This window comes from Bactrocera latifrons, unplaced genomic scaffold (genome assembly GCF_001853355.1).
Source record: "Bactrocera latifrons isolate USDA-ARS-PBARC rearing strain unplaced genomic scaffold, ASM185335v1 scaffold_174, whole genome shotgun sequence".
NCBI lineage: Eukaryota > Metazoa > Arthropoda > Insecta > Diptera > Tephritidae > Bactrocera > Bactrocera latifrons.
In genome coordinates, this window is record NW_017535230.1 from 497,339 (window position 1) to 515,700 (window position 18,362).

General features: G+C 36.1%; 1 protein-coding gene across 2 annotated transcripts; it reads right to left on the reverse strand.

Moving 5' to 3' along the window:
- Positions 1-1,819: 1,819 nt before the first annotated feature.
- On the reverse strand, positions 1,820-8,718 carry LOC108967067 (amidophosphoribosyltransferase). 2 transcript variants are annotated; one of them, XM_018930301.1, is made up of 6 exons: positions 8,484-8,718; positions 7,238-7,386; positions 3,302-3,622; positions 2,635-3,246; positions 2,228-2,570; positions 1,820-2,160 (listed from the first exon to the last, which is right to left on the reverse strand). In XM_018930301.1, the coding sequence occupies exons 1-6, from the start codon at positions 8,503-8,505 to the stop codon at positions 2,009-2,011; spliced, it is 1,599 nt and encodes a 532-aa protein (XP_018785846.1). In that variant the 5' UTR covers positions 8,506-8,718; the 3' UTR covers positions 1,820-2,008. The 2 variants fall into 2 exon arrangements, with proteins under 2 accessions (XP_018785846.1, XP_018785845.1); XM_018930300.1 differs by having other exon boundaries at positions 8,463-8,718.
- Positions 8,719-18,362: the final 9,644 nt, after the last annotated feature.

Consider the following 18,362-nt stretch of genomic DNA (forward strand, 5'->3'; position numbering starts at 1 on the left):
ATTACCTACTTAGTCCAAAGTAACGTTGGATTTCGAGACTTATATTGTTGTCAGTGTTAATACTAATTAAAAGATAAACGAAACTATCTACGATTTAGAAGTAATACCATCAACAGTGACGTGGGGCCAAGTCGCGAGTGCGACAACTGTTTAATAGGAGATATTTCGAATTGCCCTGGTTCACTACCAGACCGTTTGCTTCGCTTTTTTATCCAGTCTGGAGAAATCTGAGCTAACGGCGCGGATGTTGAGCCCAATGATATCATTATTATCGGCGTAAGGCAGCAGCTTTACACAACCCCAAGAGTACTCTAACGTAGACAGCGAAGTTCACTTGTCCCTTGTGATACCCATACCTCCTAGGTGGATTATAATGACCGTAGCTTTAGGTGAAACAGCTGGAGCCTGCCATATATAATTTGTATTGAGGCGGCTAATGTAAAGTGCAGCCAACTCGCCGGGTTCGTAGAAAAATTGGAAAACGAAATGCTTTAACTGCAGTCTGGTGCAAGTTGGACATTAGGAAAGAAAGTATCTATTTCCCCATTATCTTCCTCCGTTCAACTTTGACAAGTTGCAGTCTCCGAAATTTTCAACTCGTGAGTGCAATTGGAACAGTGTCAACACCTTTCATTGAAACGCTACGAACCTTGGTAGGAGGTAGCAATGCAATGAATGTTTTAGCTCGCGCGGGGTCCATAAGTCCAGTGCCCGAATCCACGAAGACAGTAAAAGACCTGCTCGTTCTCATCCTGATGGAATTTGGGCAAGAATGCCCTTTCTTACGAGCTCTTCCGCTTTACAATATCCAACGATTCTGCTGTAGATAGGAAGCTGGACAAGTTTAATATGGAAGTAGCTTGATCTTATCGCTAGTAAGCTCATTCGTTAATATTGAATAGTCTGCATAGCAACTCATCCGCTATCGGAGTGGATGCACACCTCCTTAAAAGAAACCGCAATTCAAGAAGTAAATCTGAATCTAGTACTATGGATGGCTTCCACTTCCGCTTGTAATACTAGTCTGGCAGTCTGAAACTAGGGTTGATTGAGAGGTTTCTTCAATCTTCTCCTTGAGCTTCGAACACTGCGTCCTTCTCCAGCGACTCCGCCTCATCCACATATTTCTCAGAGATATATCCGCGGAGAAAATATCACCAAAAAGGAAGGCTTAGTGACACAGCGATCCAAGTTATAAAGGATGCAGCCGAACTTCGAGATGATTGCTGAAAACATCTCTCTCTGGAACCTTTACGCCCAGTTGCACCATAGTTAAGTTGCCATAGTTAAATTGTGCCCAAACAATACATAAATTTACGAGAAGATGAAAACACCAAGAGAACCTCGGACTTTACCGCTAGCGAGTCGGTTCCTATCGGAACTGTTAGAAATCCCAATCCGATTCGATATTTTTTCACAAAATGTTATGTATTATTTGTTGTTATTCTTCTTTTGATAAATAACTGAAAATTCAAAACAATTCAAAAAAGTCAGCTGCTACTTCAGCACTACTTAAATTACGTATGAACTGTAAAACACAATTTTCCTATTTTATCTTAACCACACCTTAAGTATGAACTGTAAAACTGAGTATGAATGTTTCCGATTTCACGGCGAACTTCGCAGCCAAGTACGTAACTCCGGCTAACGAAAACAGATTAGTTTTTCTTGGTAGGTGGTGTCCATTATTATAAATAATTGTTTTCAATATGCGTATGAAGCTATCAAATCAACTTTCTTCTAACTATTACATCACAACATGATTACATCATACAGATTAACTTAAGCTAATATTCAATACAATTATTATTAAACTAAAGACATTATAAATTGTATTTTTATTTTTTTATGAATAATTATATGAATTTTATGGAATTTAAAATAAGTAGATTAGAACAAATTACGATACAAAAGTACAAATAAATAAGTGTAATTGATTTCCTTTATAATTAAACTTTGAATACTTAAATTAATAACGTTTTCTTTTATTTTGGAACAACTATCACTGCTACCAGCTGAGCTCTTCAGGTAGGCCTCCAGGATACTCTCCAGTCAGACAAGCTGTGCAGTATCCCGCTTTAATGGGGTTTGTATTTGCCTTGTTTATTTCCACAGCTGTAATGAGTCCAGCCACACTCAAGTATTTTAAACTATCAGCACCTATGAATCATTACATTTTATAATATAAAAGAGAAGGAATAGCAATCCGCGAAAGTGATCGAATTACCGACATGCTCCGCCAGTTCATCGGGCTCCAACTCGTTTGCAATAAGCTCCTCTCTAGTTGGTATATTGATTCCCATATAGCAAGGGTACATAAGCGGTGGACTAGCAATACGCACATGTACCTCTGTGGCACCAGCGTCTCGCAGCAGCTTGATAATGGGACCAATAGTGTTTCCTCTAACAATCGAGTCGTCAATAAGAATAACACGTTTCCCTTCACAATTAACTGAGAGCGCGCCAAATTTCTTAGCGACACCTAACTGCCGGAGTCGCGGTGAAGGTTGAATAAAGGTACGACCGACGTAACGATTCTTGCAAAGCACCTCGGCAAATGGTATGCCGGACTGAAACCAAATGAAGCTAAATGAGTAACAACGAAATATTTACTAAAAATATATGTATGTTTACCTCCTTGGCATAGCCGTGTGCTGCCGCTGTACCCGACTCAGGTACTGAGCTTACAATATCTGCTTCGATAGGCCATTCTCGTGCTAATTGCCTACCACATTGCAAACGTGCTGAGTAAACCATTTGTCCCTCAAAAGTGGAATCGCTGCGGGCAAAATAAACATACTCGAAAATACAAAAAGCCATTTTCTTGTAATCCGGACGCTCCACAATGTCTACTGTACGGAAGCCGTTTTTTGTCAACTCTACAATCTCACCGGGTTCCACTTCTCTTACATAACGAGCACCTATCGAAAGAAAGCCACAACTTTCACTTGACACTACCCAACCCTCAGCGGGTGCATCTTCTGGCTTTCCATGGCCCAGTGTGATTGGGACAATCTTGCCAATGCAGAGTGGTCGATTCCCATAGGAGTCGCGTACCGCGTAGATCTTATCCTTATGCATGACGACTAACGAGTATGACAGTGGCGCCAGTGTCATGAACTGGCGTATACGAGCTGGCCAGTCGGGTCCATCGTGTTCGCTGGCATCTTCAGGTGCACAACAGAGAGATTGGGCAATCAACTCACTATCACTGTGCGTGGATAGGCCAACACCGCGCTCCAAGACCTTAAAGCATTGCAAGTAAGAAAAGCAAACGAATTAAAAAATATTCTATACTCACCACACGACGCAGGGATTCGCAATTGATCAGTTCGCCATTATGGGCGATCGCCACAGCTCCATGTGCAGTGTGAACTACAAATGGTTGGCAATTCACCATCTCCGATGCAGCTGCTGTCGAATATCGAGTGTGCCCAATGCCGAGGTTACCTTTTAATTTCCGAATGGCATCATCATTGAATAGATTACTTATCATTCCCATTCCTTTGTGAATATTAAAATTCTTGGAAGTTTTTCCTAAACTTGTGGCGATGCCGGCCGACTCCTGCCCACGATGCTGCAGTGCTACCAACCCCAGAAAAATGCACTGAGCAATGTCTATCTGGAAATGCAAAGCATAAATCAGAATTAGATTCACAATGCATAAGCTTAGAAATTTTGAATAAGGCGGCATACTAAACTTGTCACTCAACTGGTCACCTCATCTGCACATAGTACATGGACCGATAAATGAGTTCATTGGTTTGACGTAATTGAAGACACTAACAATAACGAGCCGTATTGTTATGTTGAGGAATTGTAAACAAAAACAATTACAAAATCTCTAGACCCCCAAGCATGCAACGCACAATGCTGATAAGCCGCAGAAGCTCAACACATATCTGTTCATAGATCCCGCGTTGGCCGCGATCAATTAATTAAACATGCCATTATTAACTGTACCCCTCAACTACTGACGTCAATGCTGATAATGTAAGAGGCATACACAGAAGTTTCATATATTGAATTTCTCTGTGGGCCCTCCGTCTTAAACTGAATAAAACACTATTTTTGCTTTGGATTCAAAAAACATAAAATTTGTAAACAATGTATGAACGTCTTCACCTCCGACTTTGTTTATTTGTGTCAAATTTATAGTCGAACGTTGGTTGTTTGCATGTTGCACACGAATCAGAGCAAAATGACTAGACAATTAATTACGTCACAATAATGATAATAAATAATAAATGTATCTTTTTCCACTGAATAAATAATCCATTGATAAGTTGGCTATTTAGAAACTTTGTTTTAACTTCCTAAATCAGGTGTTCATGCCATTGTTATTCTCTTTATTCCTGGTATTTTCAGCATCGGGATTATGCATTAGAAAGGTTACAGACTCCGGTCCGGTCCGGCCTCGACATGACAAATCTAAGTGTAGGGTTCCAGGTCAAAAGACTCCGAAGAAAATAAATTATGGTAGAAGTATACTGTCCGTTTCTAAACTAGCTACTTTCGATGCACTTGTTTTCTCTCACATCGCCGAAGCAACTATTAGATTCCAACTGTACCAACGAGATAGGCTTTAATACAGCGAAGGAAGGAAAAATAAGCGAAAAAACGTTAACTTCGGTTGCATCGAAGTTGGATTGGATTTCCTTCATAAAAAAAGTTTTCCATACAAGGGCTTTGTGTTGATCAGTGAAAATTATATGACAGCTATACTAGTACATTATAGTAGACCCATATCGGTGGTTGCAACGAAAAAAAAGCGTGTGCAAAGTTATTTATTGATACCCCAAAAACTGAGGAACTAGTTCGGAAATACTCGCATACTGATAGGCAAAGGACAACAAACATTAAAAGTGAACACATGCATTAAGTTTAAAGAAAGAATGCATACTACTGTAGGCAAAAAATAGTAAGACTTTTTAAAATAAATTTCGCACTAAAACCCTTTCGTCGAAATATATGTTTTTTCTATGGTGTTTAGTACACGCCTGTCTTTCTGAAGAAAATAATTTTGATTGGTACAAATTATTCAAAGAATGTCGAAAATGCGTTGACGGCGAAGGACTGATAATCAACACGGCAACAAAATAAAGGCATTGGTGTTTCAGAATCGACGATTAACAGTCAGATATCTTACTTGCATCGTTGGAATATCGAAAGGATCAATGAAAACCATTTTGATAGATCATTTGAGCCAGAGAAAAGTGAAAGCTCGATTGGTTCCAAAGTCACTAAATTTTATCGGAAAACAGCGTCGCGTTAACGTCTGTGGAACAATGCTTTCCGACTATCAGGATGTCATGAAACGTATTATAACAGGTGATGGGTCTTCAATCTATGCACGGACACAGAAACAGACGATCAATCGTCCGAATATCGGAGCAAATCAATAATATTCGCATGACTTAACATGGTGTGATTTCTGGCTATTCAGCAAACTCAAACGACCGCTCCGGGGTAACCGTTTTGAGTCAATTCAAGATATTAAACGTGAATAGCTACTATGATATCTACGAAATCGTCTTACTAAACAACCGTTACCCAGTTACTAACTAATTTTATAATAAAATTTTATTTTCAAACTTATTATAATTTTAATGAAATTTTCTACTTTGATAGATCGCTACCGACTTATAATTTATACTATACATCACTAGCTACAGTAATATAATTAAATAATAAATTTGTTAAGATCCGTACTAATCATATGTGTTTTTGTAACCTCCACCCATGCTTTTTAATAATTATAAATATTTCTGACAATATTTTTATTTCGTAAACATTCTTTGCACACTACAACTTTGTAAAGAGATATCGACTGATAATTTATATATATTTATAAGTATAAATATATATATTCATACAATATGTACTATATAGTCTTAAGTAATATTCACTCACGTGTTGAGCAGCGTGATTATAAAACCAGACTTCGGTGGCTAACAAAATTTCGCACATAGACAACTAGCTACTTTCGATCAGTATCAGTAAAATATATTAGTATCACTTTGTTGCTAGCGGACTTCGATTATTACTCTTGATTAAGTGAGAAAAACATAAACTGTTTTTAAATATTTCCCGTTTATTACACTCAATTCAATTTTCAATATTTATTTGTATAAATAATCACTTTACTGTGGATGAGCCACAAAAAATCGAATGGAGTAGTGTTGGTAAGTATTGTGGCTTGGACTTAAAAACTTCATAGTTTTGAATCGGGGAGATGCTCCAACATCTTAAAAATCCGGTATTGTTCATAATTTTCGCTTTAAAAAAATGTTGCATTTAATAACTAAATAACAAAAAATCTGTCCAGTTCTTAAAGTCGAACATTCCATTATATAAAATTAATTATGGTAATTTGTTAAAATTCAAACCAAGTTGTGAATAAAGAAGTATTTACTCAAAACTTATTTATAAAACTTAAATTTACATTTTATTACTTTATAATTATTTAGTTATTTAATTATTTATTAATTTATTGAGCTACTTAATTCTATGAACATTAATTCTTACAGACTATTAGAAAAATATAATTTAAATTAGAATTATAAAATTACAATTAAACGAATAATAACTTAAATAAAAATAAGATTTAACGATGTTAATGAAGGAAGCCCTATAATGAGAAAAATCAAGTAGAACTTAATCCGCAATTTGAGTTTTCTGCTTTTTGCAATAAAATGGAGAAATAGATCTGAGTCAACGCTGAGAAATATTGATATTAATTTTTCCTAATAAATAAGAACAGTCAATACCTCCAATAATTAAAAATGAAATGAAAATAGAACGGACTGTCGATTTTCAAGTTATTTAGGGTGTAATTGAAATAAACAAAGTGGTCTCCATATGAACACATGATACTCCATACATAGAACGAATAAAAGATGTATACAATAATTTTAACGCTTAGGGGTCGGAAACCTTGGAAGCATTTCCACGGTCAAAACCAATTACAGAAAATGTTTTAGAAGTGATATAATTGATGTGATTATTGAAAGAAAATCTGTTGTCAAAGACTACTCCAAGATCTTTGATATCAGTAACACATTTTACGATGCAATTTGAAATATTGTAACTAGAAGGTAAGATGTTACGTCCCCTCCTACGAGATTTGAGAACATTTATCTAAATTCAGAAAAAGCTGTCAGACACCAATCATTGAAGTTTATTTACATCTTCGAAGTTTTTGATTATTGTGAAACTAAGCTATTAGTTTACTAACCTGAGTCGGCCATTCACCGCAAGCGATCGCTCCGAATACACCACACTCGTGTGTTAGTCCCGACACTTCTTTGCCCGTTGGTTGAACCTGTTTGTATTTTTTGTCAGGAAAAATTTTCGACCGACTCTTTGTGACGGCATTATTTGAGTCTGAAAATGTGAATATACAATGCATATGTGTTAAAACGCCTGGTAAGAATGTTTCGCGATATATATATGTATATATAATTGCAATACCTAATATTTATAATTCTTCTAAAATGCATGCTATACATTTACTTAATTTATATTCAATATAAAGTACCTGAATTTGCCAAGATTTTTATATCACCCAGAAGGAAACGTCGGAGACTTTATAAAGTAAAAGTATACTTATACTTATATATACGAGAATAAATGACGAGCTGATTTACGCAAACTAGGCTGTCAGTTTTTAAGTTATACACCAAGAAGCTGCGCCAACTTAAGTCCTTATATACCTATACTGTAAAATTGTTTTATTTGATAAGGTATGGTTACGAAATTATTGTGAAGAATTTGTTCAGGTCGGATCCCTTTAGCATATATCTGCCCTATACAACTTAAATCCTTATATGGAAAGCTTTATTATTTGAGAAAACATCTTCACGAAATTCAGCTTAGATTATTATCCATTGTATGGTTAAATTATTCGAAGGAATTATTTAGTTCGAATCATTATAGCATATAGCTGCCATACAAAATGGTCAATCCAACTCAAGTTCTTATATGGAAAACTTTTTTATTTGACAAGGTATCTTCATGAAATATGGCGTAGAGTATTGCTCAATTAACACGGCAAATAGGGACTACAAACTGGCCGATCAAAATCAAATAAACAAATATTTTATACCCTTTTTTGTTATAAAAAAATGCAGCTGTGAGAGTATTCTAGCTTCGGAGATACCGAAGTTACTGTTTTTATTGTTCTGCTCTTGTTGGGTTGAAATTAGTACCCAGAAGTAGTTTGCTTTGACGATACATACTCGTATGTATAAAAATATCTCACGTTATAATCGTTCAACATTGGATACTTTCAATTCACTTTCTTTAATTTAGTTATAATTTGAAGCTTGAATGACTTGCATACCAAGGTCTACATTTTCAAAACTATTTTCGCAATAATATACACATATCAACTAACCACCTCAATACTTTGTCTACCGCCTAGTGATTTATAAATATTTTGGAGATTTGTTAGTACACACCACCTATGGTTAGACATTTACCGTTGTTCACCGCACAAGACATTTTGATTTCTTTCTAAATTGTACTTAAAGTTCGGAAATATTATCGTTACTTTCACCACAAACCGCGAAAAGTTTTTTATTTGCAAACGTTTTTGGATCGAAATGTTCTTATACAGGTTTCAACAAAAATTTTCGTTTTGCTCACTGAGTTACCGTTATTACGACCGTTGTGACTACAATCAAAGCTTGAATTAAATGACGACTATGCGATGCTTTGCCTTAAGCTATTATAAGTCAATTTGTTTTTCTGATTTCTGAGACAATTCATCAATATCAAGACGAACAGTACGAATCGAAAGCCTTATCAGCTGTTCGGGGGTTGCCTAGACGCTACTTGTTGTTTGGTTCAGCTTGGTAACTGATAAGCTCAACTCAACACATCCAAGTCAGCTCATTCGTGTTTGCATAAAAATAGTTCAAACACTTGTTTTTGAATCAATATGTATGTGAAAGAGAGTGTTACGCTACGTGAGTGTCAAATATTATATACGCACTGATATGATTGATAATCGACTTTGGAGCTATCTTATTATTGTTTAATTGACTCATTCCGCAAATAATCGAAAAAGATGCTGAAGAAGGTTTAGATTGTGTTTGGTAAAAATAGGAGGGAGTGGCACAATGACAAATAATTAAGAATTAAGAAATAATATCTGTACATATACATATGTATGTATGTATGTGTCTTGGGTGCCGTGGGTGCGTAAATGAGTAACATAATCGGCGTCGTCTGGTAATGACTGCCACACCGACATAGTTTTATATAAAGCACTGTTCATATGGCATTAGAAATTGCCTTAAAACTCTATGCTAGTTGCACCTTAGCACTCGCAATCAAAAATGGTTTGAGTTGTTTTCGTAGCCATACATTTTTTGTTGCTAACTTAATAAATTCTCGATTCGACAACAAATAGAAGCAGGCGATTTTCAACAGCAATAATGTAAACAAATGGAATGCCGAAAACAACTAAGGTGGGCTGCTGGCGACTAGGCGAGGCAGCGCTTGATAATATGTCATACATACAAGCACATTTTAATACAGTATTTTGTCTTGAAGTTGTTGTCGTATTATCACTATTTATTAACACTGTTGATTTCTGAAGTGGAAAACTTTTCACTAAAAATACCGCGGCTTCATCGATTTGATGATAATATTTCAATGCAAAAGCACTATGTTCTATATGGAAAATAATCATGCGAGCGTTGCGATCAGTTCAGCTCAAAGCGGGTGTAAACAACATTGTTATTAACTTGTAAAAACAATTTTTTTTGTTTAAAACATATATTAATAACAAATTCCTGAAATAACTTTTGCAAATATTTGGGTAAAGTCTTCCGAATTCCATTCCGTTTAGAGTTATTTATGCGCGATATGATGCAATTCGTCGCTGCGATGTGCTCAGCTGGACATTCCCGTTATTATACACATGCTTCACAAATAGTGAACACGCAAGCCATAACCACCCCCCTCTGGTGACGTTCTGAGGTATTTTTAGGGTTTTAGTATTTTTAGCATGATATTAGCGTTATCGAAATTGCATCATTTGGGGCTTGCGCCACCTGTGATACGGTTGTGAGGTGATACCGCCGAAAATAAAATCTTCATCAAAGTTGAACAATCTGAAATGTGGTAAATTATGCGCATGCAGTTATCAAGACATGTGAATAATACGATCAAAGCAGTGTAATTAAAATTGTTTATAAATAAAAGTAATTGATAATTACCAGAAATGCAAGCTGCATACAGTGACCAACGAAAGTGTAATACTCTATCGTGGATTTACACCGGGGTCGCTGTCGCATTACTTTAGTTCAAGGTTTCCAAGATGGACCTATTGCAGAACAGTTTCTACTATCCCTACGTTCAGGGATGCCTTCAGGTTTATAGCTAAGATCAAGCTTTTTTACTCACCTGCTCGATTTTTATTAGTAAAACCACATAACGAATGATATTTTATATATTTCTGAAACTCTACTGAGATCTATTTATCGCGATAATTACAAGGTTTGTCCGGAAAGTAATAGGACTGAGACGATTTACAAAAGTTTATTGAACCAATCGTTGCAATTCTTTGAAAACGAAAACTTTGAAAATAGGCACCTTCTGCATCGATGCAGCGCTGCCAGCGCGATTTCCAAGCATTGAAGTCGTCAAGGAGCATGCTGCTTCGATCCCCTTTATCGTCTCAAAACAACAAAAGTTCGGGGCACATCTGAGCTGTAGGGTGGCACCGGAAGCGTTGGGATGCCGGCCTTGACTAGGTAGTTGTTCACAAGAAAGACAGTGTGACCCGGGCCGTTGCCGTCGTGCAACTTCCAGTCTGACTCCCGAAGTGCTCAGAGGCAACTGACCAGCCACTCGTTCGTTAGTGCGTTCTACCGAACCCAGTCGGTACTTTCCAGTCATATGACTTTCTGGACAAACCCTGTAAAATAGTTTTTTTTTTCTTTGATATACTTATGTCAATTTTGCACTAAAGTCTTCACAAAAATAAATTTTGTCAAATCACGTCTTTACTAAAAATAGCGAAATTTATATAATTCTTTGCTAAGAAACCCTCAATTCTGTTCCGACAAGCTAAAGTCCGTTCTGCCTTGCAACCCTCAAGTCGTCAAAGAAACTGATTTCGCACATGTATGTAGATCGAAGAAAGCACTGTAGGGATGCTTCACAATCAAACTAAAACTAACAATCAATTGTCTCTATCGTACCAATCTATAGTCCAAGCTATGCGGGTAAACTACGCGCAATGGACCGAACTGAAGAGTGGAATGAAAAAGATTCGGATGTGCATGTAATTATAATGAATCGAATATCTGTAAAATGGAAGAATTTTAAAAGTCGAATATTTAGAGCAATGATTGGGGGCTGAAATCAAATAAGTACTTAATGATGTATCTTAGCGAAGCACCGTCTAGCAAATTATTAAAAACATAACTGAAATTATAAAAACAAAACTGAGATTATCTAAGAGACGAATTGCTTCTGCATTCACTGGAATTTCGCTATATCCGGTATTCACCGTCAGTACCCACAAATTGCATAACAAAATCGAGTTTGATAAACAAAAATATTTGTTATTAAGGAGTTAGTAGGGTAATCTTTAAAAAAAATTTTTTTTTGCATTTTGCATTTCAGAATAAATGTAGAAACCGACTTTACCATTGGAAGGTTTCGAAAAAGGCCCAAAAGTAATAATACCGTTCGATGTACGGAGCGCTCGGAATGCACACCTCAAACATTAAATGCGTTTTTCTCAAAACACACTTCTTTAAACATGATTTCTGTTGAACTATTCAACCGGTGTGCTTATTTTTTTTTTTTTTTTTTTTTTTTTGTCAATATCCCAATTTCGTAATTCATAATTTTTTATAGTTTATGGAGAATATTATAACAAAATGTATGTAAAAAGCATGGGGAGCAAAAAACCTTATAGTTATCAACATTTTCTTATGATTCTAGTAGGGACGACAACCATTCACGTACTTTTTAAGAATAAATTGGCTTTGGTCTTTCAGATGATCCAAACATGAGAAATCGTGTCCACCAGTAAAAAAACGCATCTCATTCAACGATTCTCCGACTGATGCCTTAAAAAAATTCCAAAAAATTTGTTTGTACACTCCACGATATACCTCTTGATATGTGAAAAAATATGTATTGTAGAATAAAAATTTCTATGAAAAAAAGGTCAACAAAACAGGCCAGATTACCCTACTGACCCTTAAAAGGATATAAACAAATACACCTGCTTGTATATGATAATTTCAATCAATCACTGATTTGACAATCTGACAACACTTTTATCCGATCTCTTATTCATTATTATTGCCTTTTCCGTGGTTTCGAAATGTTCTACTAACGATTCTACCGGTTTTAAATTTAGTTGCTGTCGTGATTATTCAAGTAAAACACTAACGGTTCTTAATATATTCATATACTTATTTATTTTTTATCTATAATTTGCAAGCTACAAATTTTGTGTAAAAATGCAGCATACATTTGGGATCTACTGTATGTGCGCTTGTATATGCCGCGTCAACAAATGAACTCATAAAAATGTAAATGTGTGCACGTAATCGTCGCATTGCCTTCGCGTTCGTATATGATTAATACTTTTATGATTATGTTATTTTGACATCTGCAGTTTTTCGGCCCTTTAAAAAAGCTTCCTAAATTTCTTTCATTTTTTATATACTTTTAAAAAGACTATTTATAGTTTATTTTTTTAATAATTAAGAATAAAGAAAATAATTAGTTAAAGACAAGCTCTTCTAACTCTCATGTAGTATAACTTTCCTTTAATCGCTCTACTGACCTACAATCTGACTGGAAAAGAAACATTTCTTCGATATTTTTTGCTATCATTTTTATATTCGTCGACTCTTCTCATTTATCTATTTCATATTATTTTACCATTACTTCTGATTAGATCTTCTTTGTATGAACTACTCATAATTCGATCTGGCTTGTGTTTGTAACTTACTAGTACTACTAGTATTGCCGATAGGTAGAATCGAATAATTCCCACACAAACAAAATTTCGTTAAACGAAAAAATATACAATGGTATAACTAATCTCCAAATTAAGATATATAACTGTTTTTGCGTAGTGGGTGTGTCTCTCTAATTGATTTAATAAGCATATCTCACAAACCAATTACTTTGTTGAAAAATAATCCTTCGAACATTTCATTATATACTATAAACTAAGTTAAATCAGATAATAACGGTTCTGGCGTAAACAACTAGAATAAAGATAACTCAATAAATAATTACTGCAACTTTTTCTAATAACCTTGTGACCTTGTGCGAAATTCAAACTTCCGACTGTCTAGTATATAGTAGTATATAGTAATGTAAGCCTAAATATCGCCTATATAATATATAGTAATGTAAGAACCCATTTACATATCCATTTACATTGCCATATTACAACTAATACTACCTTAGTTTTAAGTGAAATTAGAGTAAGAGAACAAGCAGATATTAGAAGAGTAATTAAGATTAAGCTTTAAAATAAGATAGGATAAGTGTAAATGATACAAAAAAACAAAAGGCAGTTCTTTAACAGACACCAACGAAAGCGTTTGTTTCATTCCGAGAACGTGATTATATACCGTACAACCTTAACCGTAAACTGTGCGGTTCCTACGAAAACTTGCCAACACCTGAAAGTATTTCCCCGGCTTTGATCTTTGAAAAATGAAAGAGTATAAAATGATCGGTAACACCAGAACTAAGCTCTTCCTTACTTGTTAAAGGAATCTATAGGCTAATCGAAGCTTACAAGAGGATATGATTCACAAAACGATTTAAAGCCATAGCTAAAATTGAAAATAAGTTTTTTTGTGAAACTAAATAATTCAAATTCAAAGTCACTTAAAGAAATGCCTAAATATAAATAAGCTTAGACAAGTGATTAATATTTTCATACAAAAGTTATTCCTATAAGCGGACATATTATTTGGGTAATATTCATAAAATGTGCCCTGAAAAATGTGTATAATTTGTAGTTCTCTTTTTTTAGTTCTTATTAACATGTGGAGTTCTGAGACACTTTTTTAAAAACAATACGCAAAATGATAATGGCAAGCAAATTGACCTGCGCTGACACCGTTTGGTTCGCGGTGGCTTAACGGAAACTACTGAGATATTTGGCATTCCTTCACTTTTGCCTGACAAAGGTTCGCATTTATTAGTTCAGTGGAAATGAAGTTCTAAGTTGCAGCTTCAAAATCTAGAAATAAGTTTTGATCACACGTTTTTATCACGCTCCATATAGGGACAGCTCCCATAGCCGGACGAAAACCCGGTCGTTTCAGTCTGAAATTTTAGCCACGTCCTTTTCCAACCACAAATCTGCCCATTTATCGAAACCGCTGATATCAGACCACTATAGCAAAAAGCTGCCATACCAGCTGGCCGTTCATACCTTCATATGACGACATGGATATTAATATATGGCAATGGTTCACTATCTAAATATCTATGTACATGCGGTTCGCTAACCGATGAGGTCCGAGCCAAATAAATAGATCGAATCTCAATCTGACTCAAAAATATTTCTGCTTAGAAGTATAAATTTTTTTCCTTACAATAATATTTTGCACACACAGCTAAAGCGGCGTAAGGCGTATACTTAGCAATTTGGTTGCATCATACCTTCACAATGAAGTGATTTAATATTCCACAATTTCGACGGCAAATGCTACAACAAACACCGTTAAAAGCCGCTGGGCAAATGCTTAACATATGCACACATCCAAAGTATTTTTTTCCATGCGGACAAGCATTACCCAGGGAAACAATAAAAACAAAATGTGTACAAATAAAGGAAAATGATTATCAAAACATCGAACGATTGGCCAGATATGCATGGTATCGGCCGATGGCGATAGTGTCTGCATAGGCGCCATTTGTCCAGGCATCAGGCACGGCATAAAGTACACGTGTGGACTGGTGGTACGGCGTCAAGTGCGGGACCAACCAACTGCAAGTGTGCAAGGAGACTAATCCCCTTTTGCAATAAACCACCAGCCAGTGTGCGATTGAAACTTTTCAGCACAACATTAAAAGAACATTTTATTCAATTGCGGAGAAAACAAATAAAATTTATTTGGCCACTTTGACCGCACAAACAAAACGAGTATAATAATGCCACAAGCATTCCCCGTGTGTGCATGTGTGTATGTGATCATACATATATGGGTGTGGGTCCATACCCATCTAGCTATCCTAGATGTTATTGGAGCCCACATAAATGCACACTCTCGTGTATACTCGTATGTACAGCAAGTAGCCGAATAGCATGATGTTGCCAAAATAGCGCCGTTGGTCGTGATAGCACAAATATACCGGAGGTGCGTATATCGCCGCCACTAAATATATATTTATATATACAAATATATGTATATATACATATGTACATATATAGCATGGCATTGTATGGCATGATGGTTTGTGTAGTGCTGTGGTTGAGTTTCTTTACAGGACGAGGTGCAGAGTGAAGTTCATCCGAAAGTCCTTCGTAAGTTGCCAAAAGGTTCAATAGATACGAAGCTTTCATTTTGAATGGCATTTGAAATGTGCAATTGGCACATAGTTGTAACTTAACAGTGGCTTAGAAATTGGTAGGGATTATTGTTATTTGTTAGAGAGTGTTGAGTTAATTATATCTCAGCTGACATAACTATCATATGGGGGCATGTTCAATCTTACCGCATGGCACACGAACTCTTATAACAATTGAACGAAGGATTTTTCTGAGAGCGTAGAGTTCACAAGACCTCTACCGAAGAGTTTACTAAAGACGGACCGGAAGGACTTTGTGACTGCACAGCTTGAGTTTTTGATCTAGTCTGATGGCCAACAATCCAGTAGGGAACTAAAATAAGCCAACGGAGCTCTTAACAATTCACATTCAACAGTTATTGAGACTGAAGTTACTGCCCAGAAAGCTCAACAGCCCTGCAGTTTCCTGAAATATTGATGTGGCCAGCCACGCAAACCAGTCTAATAATGTAGTCAGTCGATGCTACAGAGAAGGCAGCTCAAGGATAATACCACTGCCGTCAGATTCAGATAGTCACCACACTGAAAAAAGCTGCACTCCGGAGCAATAGATCTACTGCTACTTTTATGGCAATCACTTTCTCTTAGAAGGCTCTTTGGTGGTCAGGAAGCCCTAAAAAAGTCCTACTTGTACTCCTTAACCAATCCTTACCGAGAGATTTAATCGGATCATAAAAAATTACCACGCCCACCAACGAGTTCTTCTTTCCCATGCTTCTAACAAAGTATGAGAGAAAAGAATCTACAGCCAGGGCTGGCGATCTGGTAATCGAAATATTTTGAAGTGAAATAAAAGTATGTAAGGATTTTCGAGCGTCCAAACGCGCAGTTATCTAAGTATCCAGATCCTCTCATTCCGAGAGCAGCTTTTGTGGCCATGCACAGTTCGGCTTTATTCACCGGTATATGAACAAGGCATATGGAGTTGTCCGCACTGCACCACAAATACTGATTAGAGCCGCCCGTTAAACACTAGCAAATTTTTTTCGCAATTTTTTTTCGCAATATTTTTTCGCGAATGTTGTGTTTTCCAGTGCCTTCTGCTATATAAATATTCCGTATAATATTATGGGTTTGACCATGGTTTCAAAGAACCATAGAACTAACTTTGGTGACTTTCTCAGATAATGTATTATTTTGGAATATGCTCCCCTTACAATCCAACACTGCCTTTATTAAATTGGAAGTATGTGTACTATGTACTATATGCAGATACAACAAAATAATCTGAAAGAAAATAAAGAGCGGATAGGAATGAATATGGAGCCAGAACAACCAAAAAATATTTGTAAAAATACAGTAAAACCGAAAAGACACAAATACGCGCAGTTATTACACATATGTGCACGTGTATGTGTGTATGTAAGTACATGTGAAATGTGCAAGTGTAATAAAGGAAAAAAGTCGAAATCGGGAAAAATGAAATAAATGGTCAGTTGAAATAAACAGTCCCATAAAGAATAATCATTTTGAATGTGCTGCTGAATTATGCATGAATCCAGCAAAGCAGCGATGAAAGTGGCATCGAATGGCAGCGGGAACGGCATAAGCAGCGTGTTGGTCATCCGCAGCACAAGAACTCGCAGATAATGCCAACGGGTAGTCAAGGAGGCTACGTTTTACTTGGGTGGTAAGGGGTGGCAGCTGAGCGCTGACATTTCCACCAAAGCGCTTTAGGTTTACTTTCTGACGCAATTTTTACTTAAATACCCTGCTGGAATTCATATAAAGCACAATTCATCACATTCTATGGTATGTGTATACACAATAGAAAAAATGCAAAGTTTTACAGCTAGCGGGTGATCCAAGTAGACGTTATTCTTTCAATAGCCTTTTTTTAACAGATCACGCGTGAGTCGTGTCAAGCTTTGCCTGAAATGGCAACACAAAATTTCGCAAACAATTATATATTTTTGCATTGCTATGTATGAAGGACTCATTATAAGAAATAACGACAGTTTGAAGAAAAATATTGCCGCATTGAAACTTACACATATACAGCGATCCATGGAAATAAAGTGTAGTTTAGTAATAGATAGAAGATTTATTGCTCCGGAATGGTGCTTCTTTCAGGAAGGTGAACATGTGCGCCAAAGTATGTCTGCCCTCATTGGAAACAGCATTAAGTTACTTCATCGCCAGACTCACGAAGCAGAATCACTGAAGACTTCAAAGCCGATGAGCTCACAGGAGGTTGCAACCTACGCCTTAAATCTGATATTACCCGTCTCAACAAATTTGAGTTCGCTTTACAGTGCTTTGTCGATTTATGAGTGTCTTAATGATCAATTTTATAGGTTTAAAACAGGGAACCGGAATTATTGACTGCCCAATGATATCCTCTTATTAGGATCGACCATTTAACCTAGCCTTAACTAGTTTAGTAATATGAATAACTTTAAAAAAATTGTAATACAAACCGACTATAATGCTTAGGTTTTGTTTCCTCAAATATCTTATACTAAATTTTCATATCAACAAGAGAACATCGAGTGTAAATTGAATCATATACTATATATAAGAGTTTTTTTTTTATGAAATTCAATGTAAAGATAAGGTCGTACACTATAAGCAAAGCAAAAACCCAAGATGACGATAGTAAGTTTGTTATATTCAATAGTTCTAGATTTTCTGCAAGGAAGCTGCCATTGCTCATCCCCATCCCTCTAGCACTTTCTCAAGTCTTAAACTCAACATCAACACTAAGGCTCCATTTCACAGTTGCTGGATTTTGTGTCCGCTAAGAGGGCATCTGAATTATTTTCTACTATATGTGAATGTAT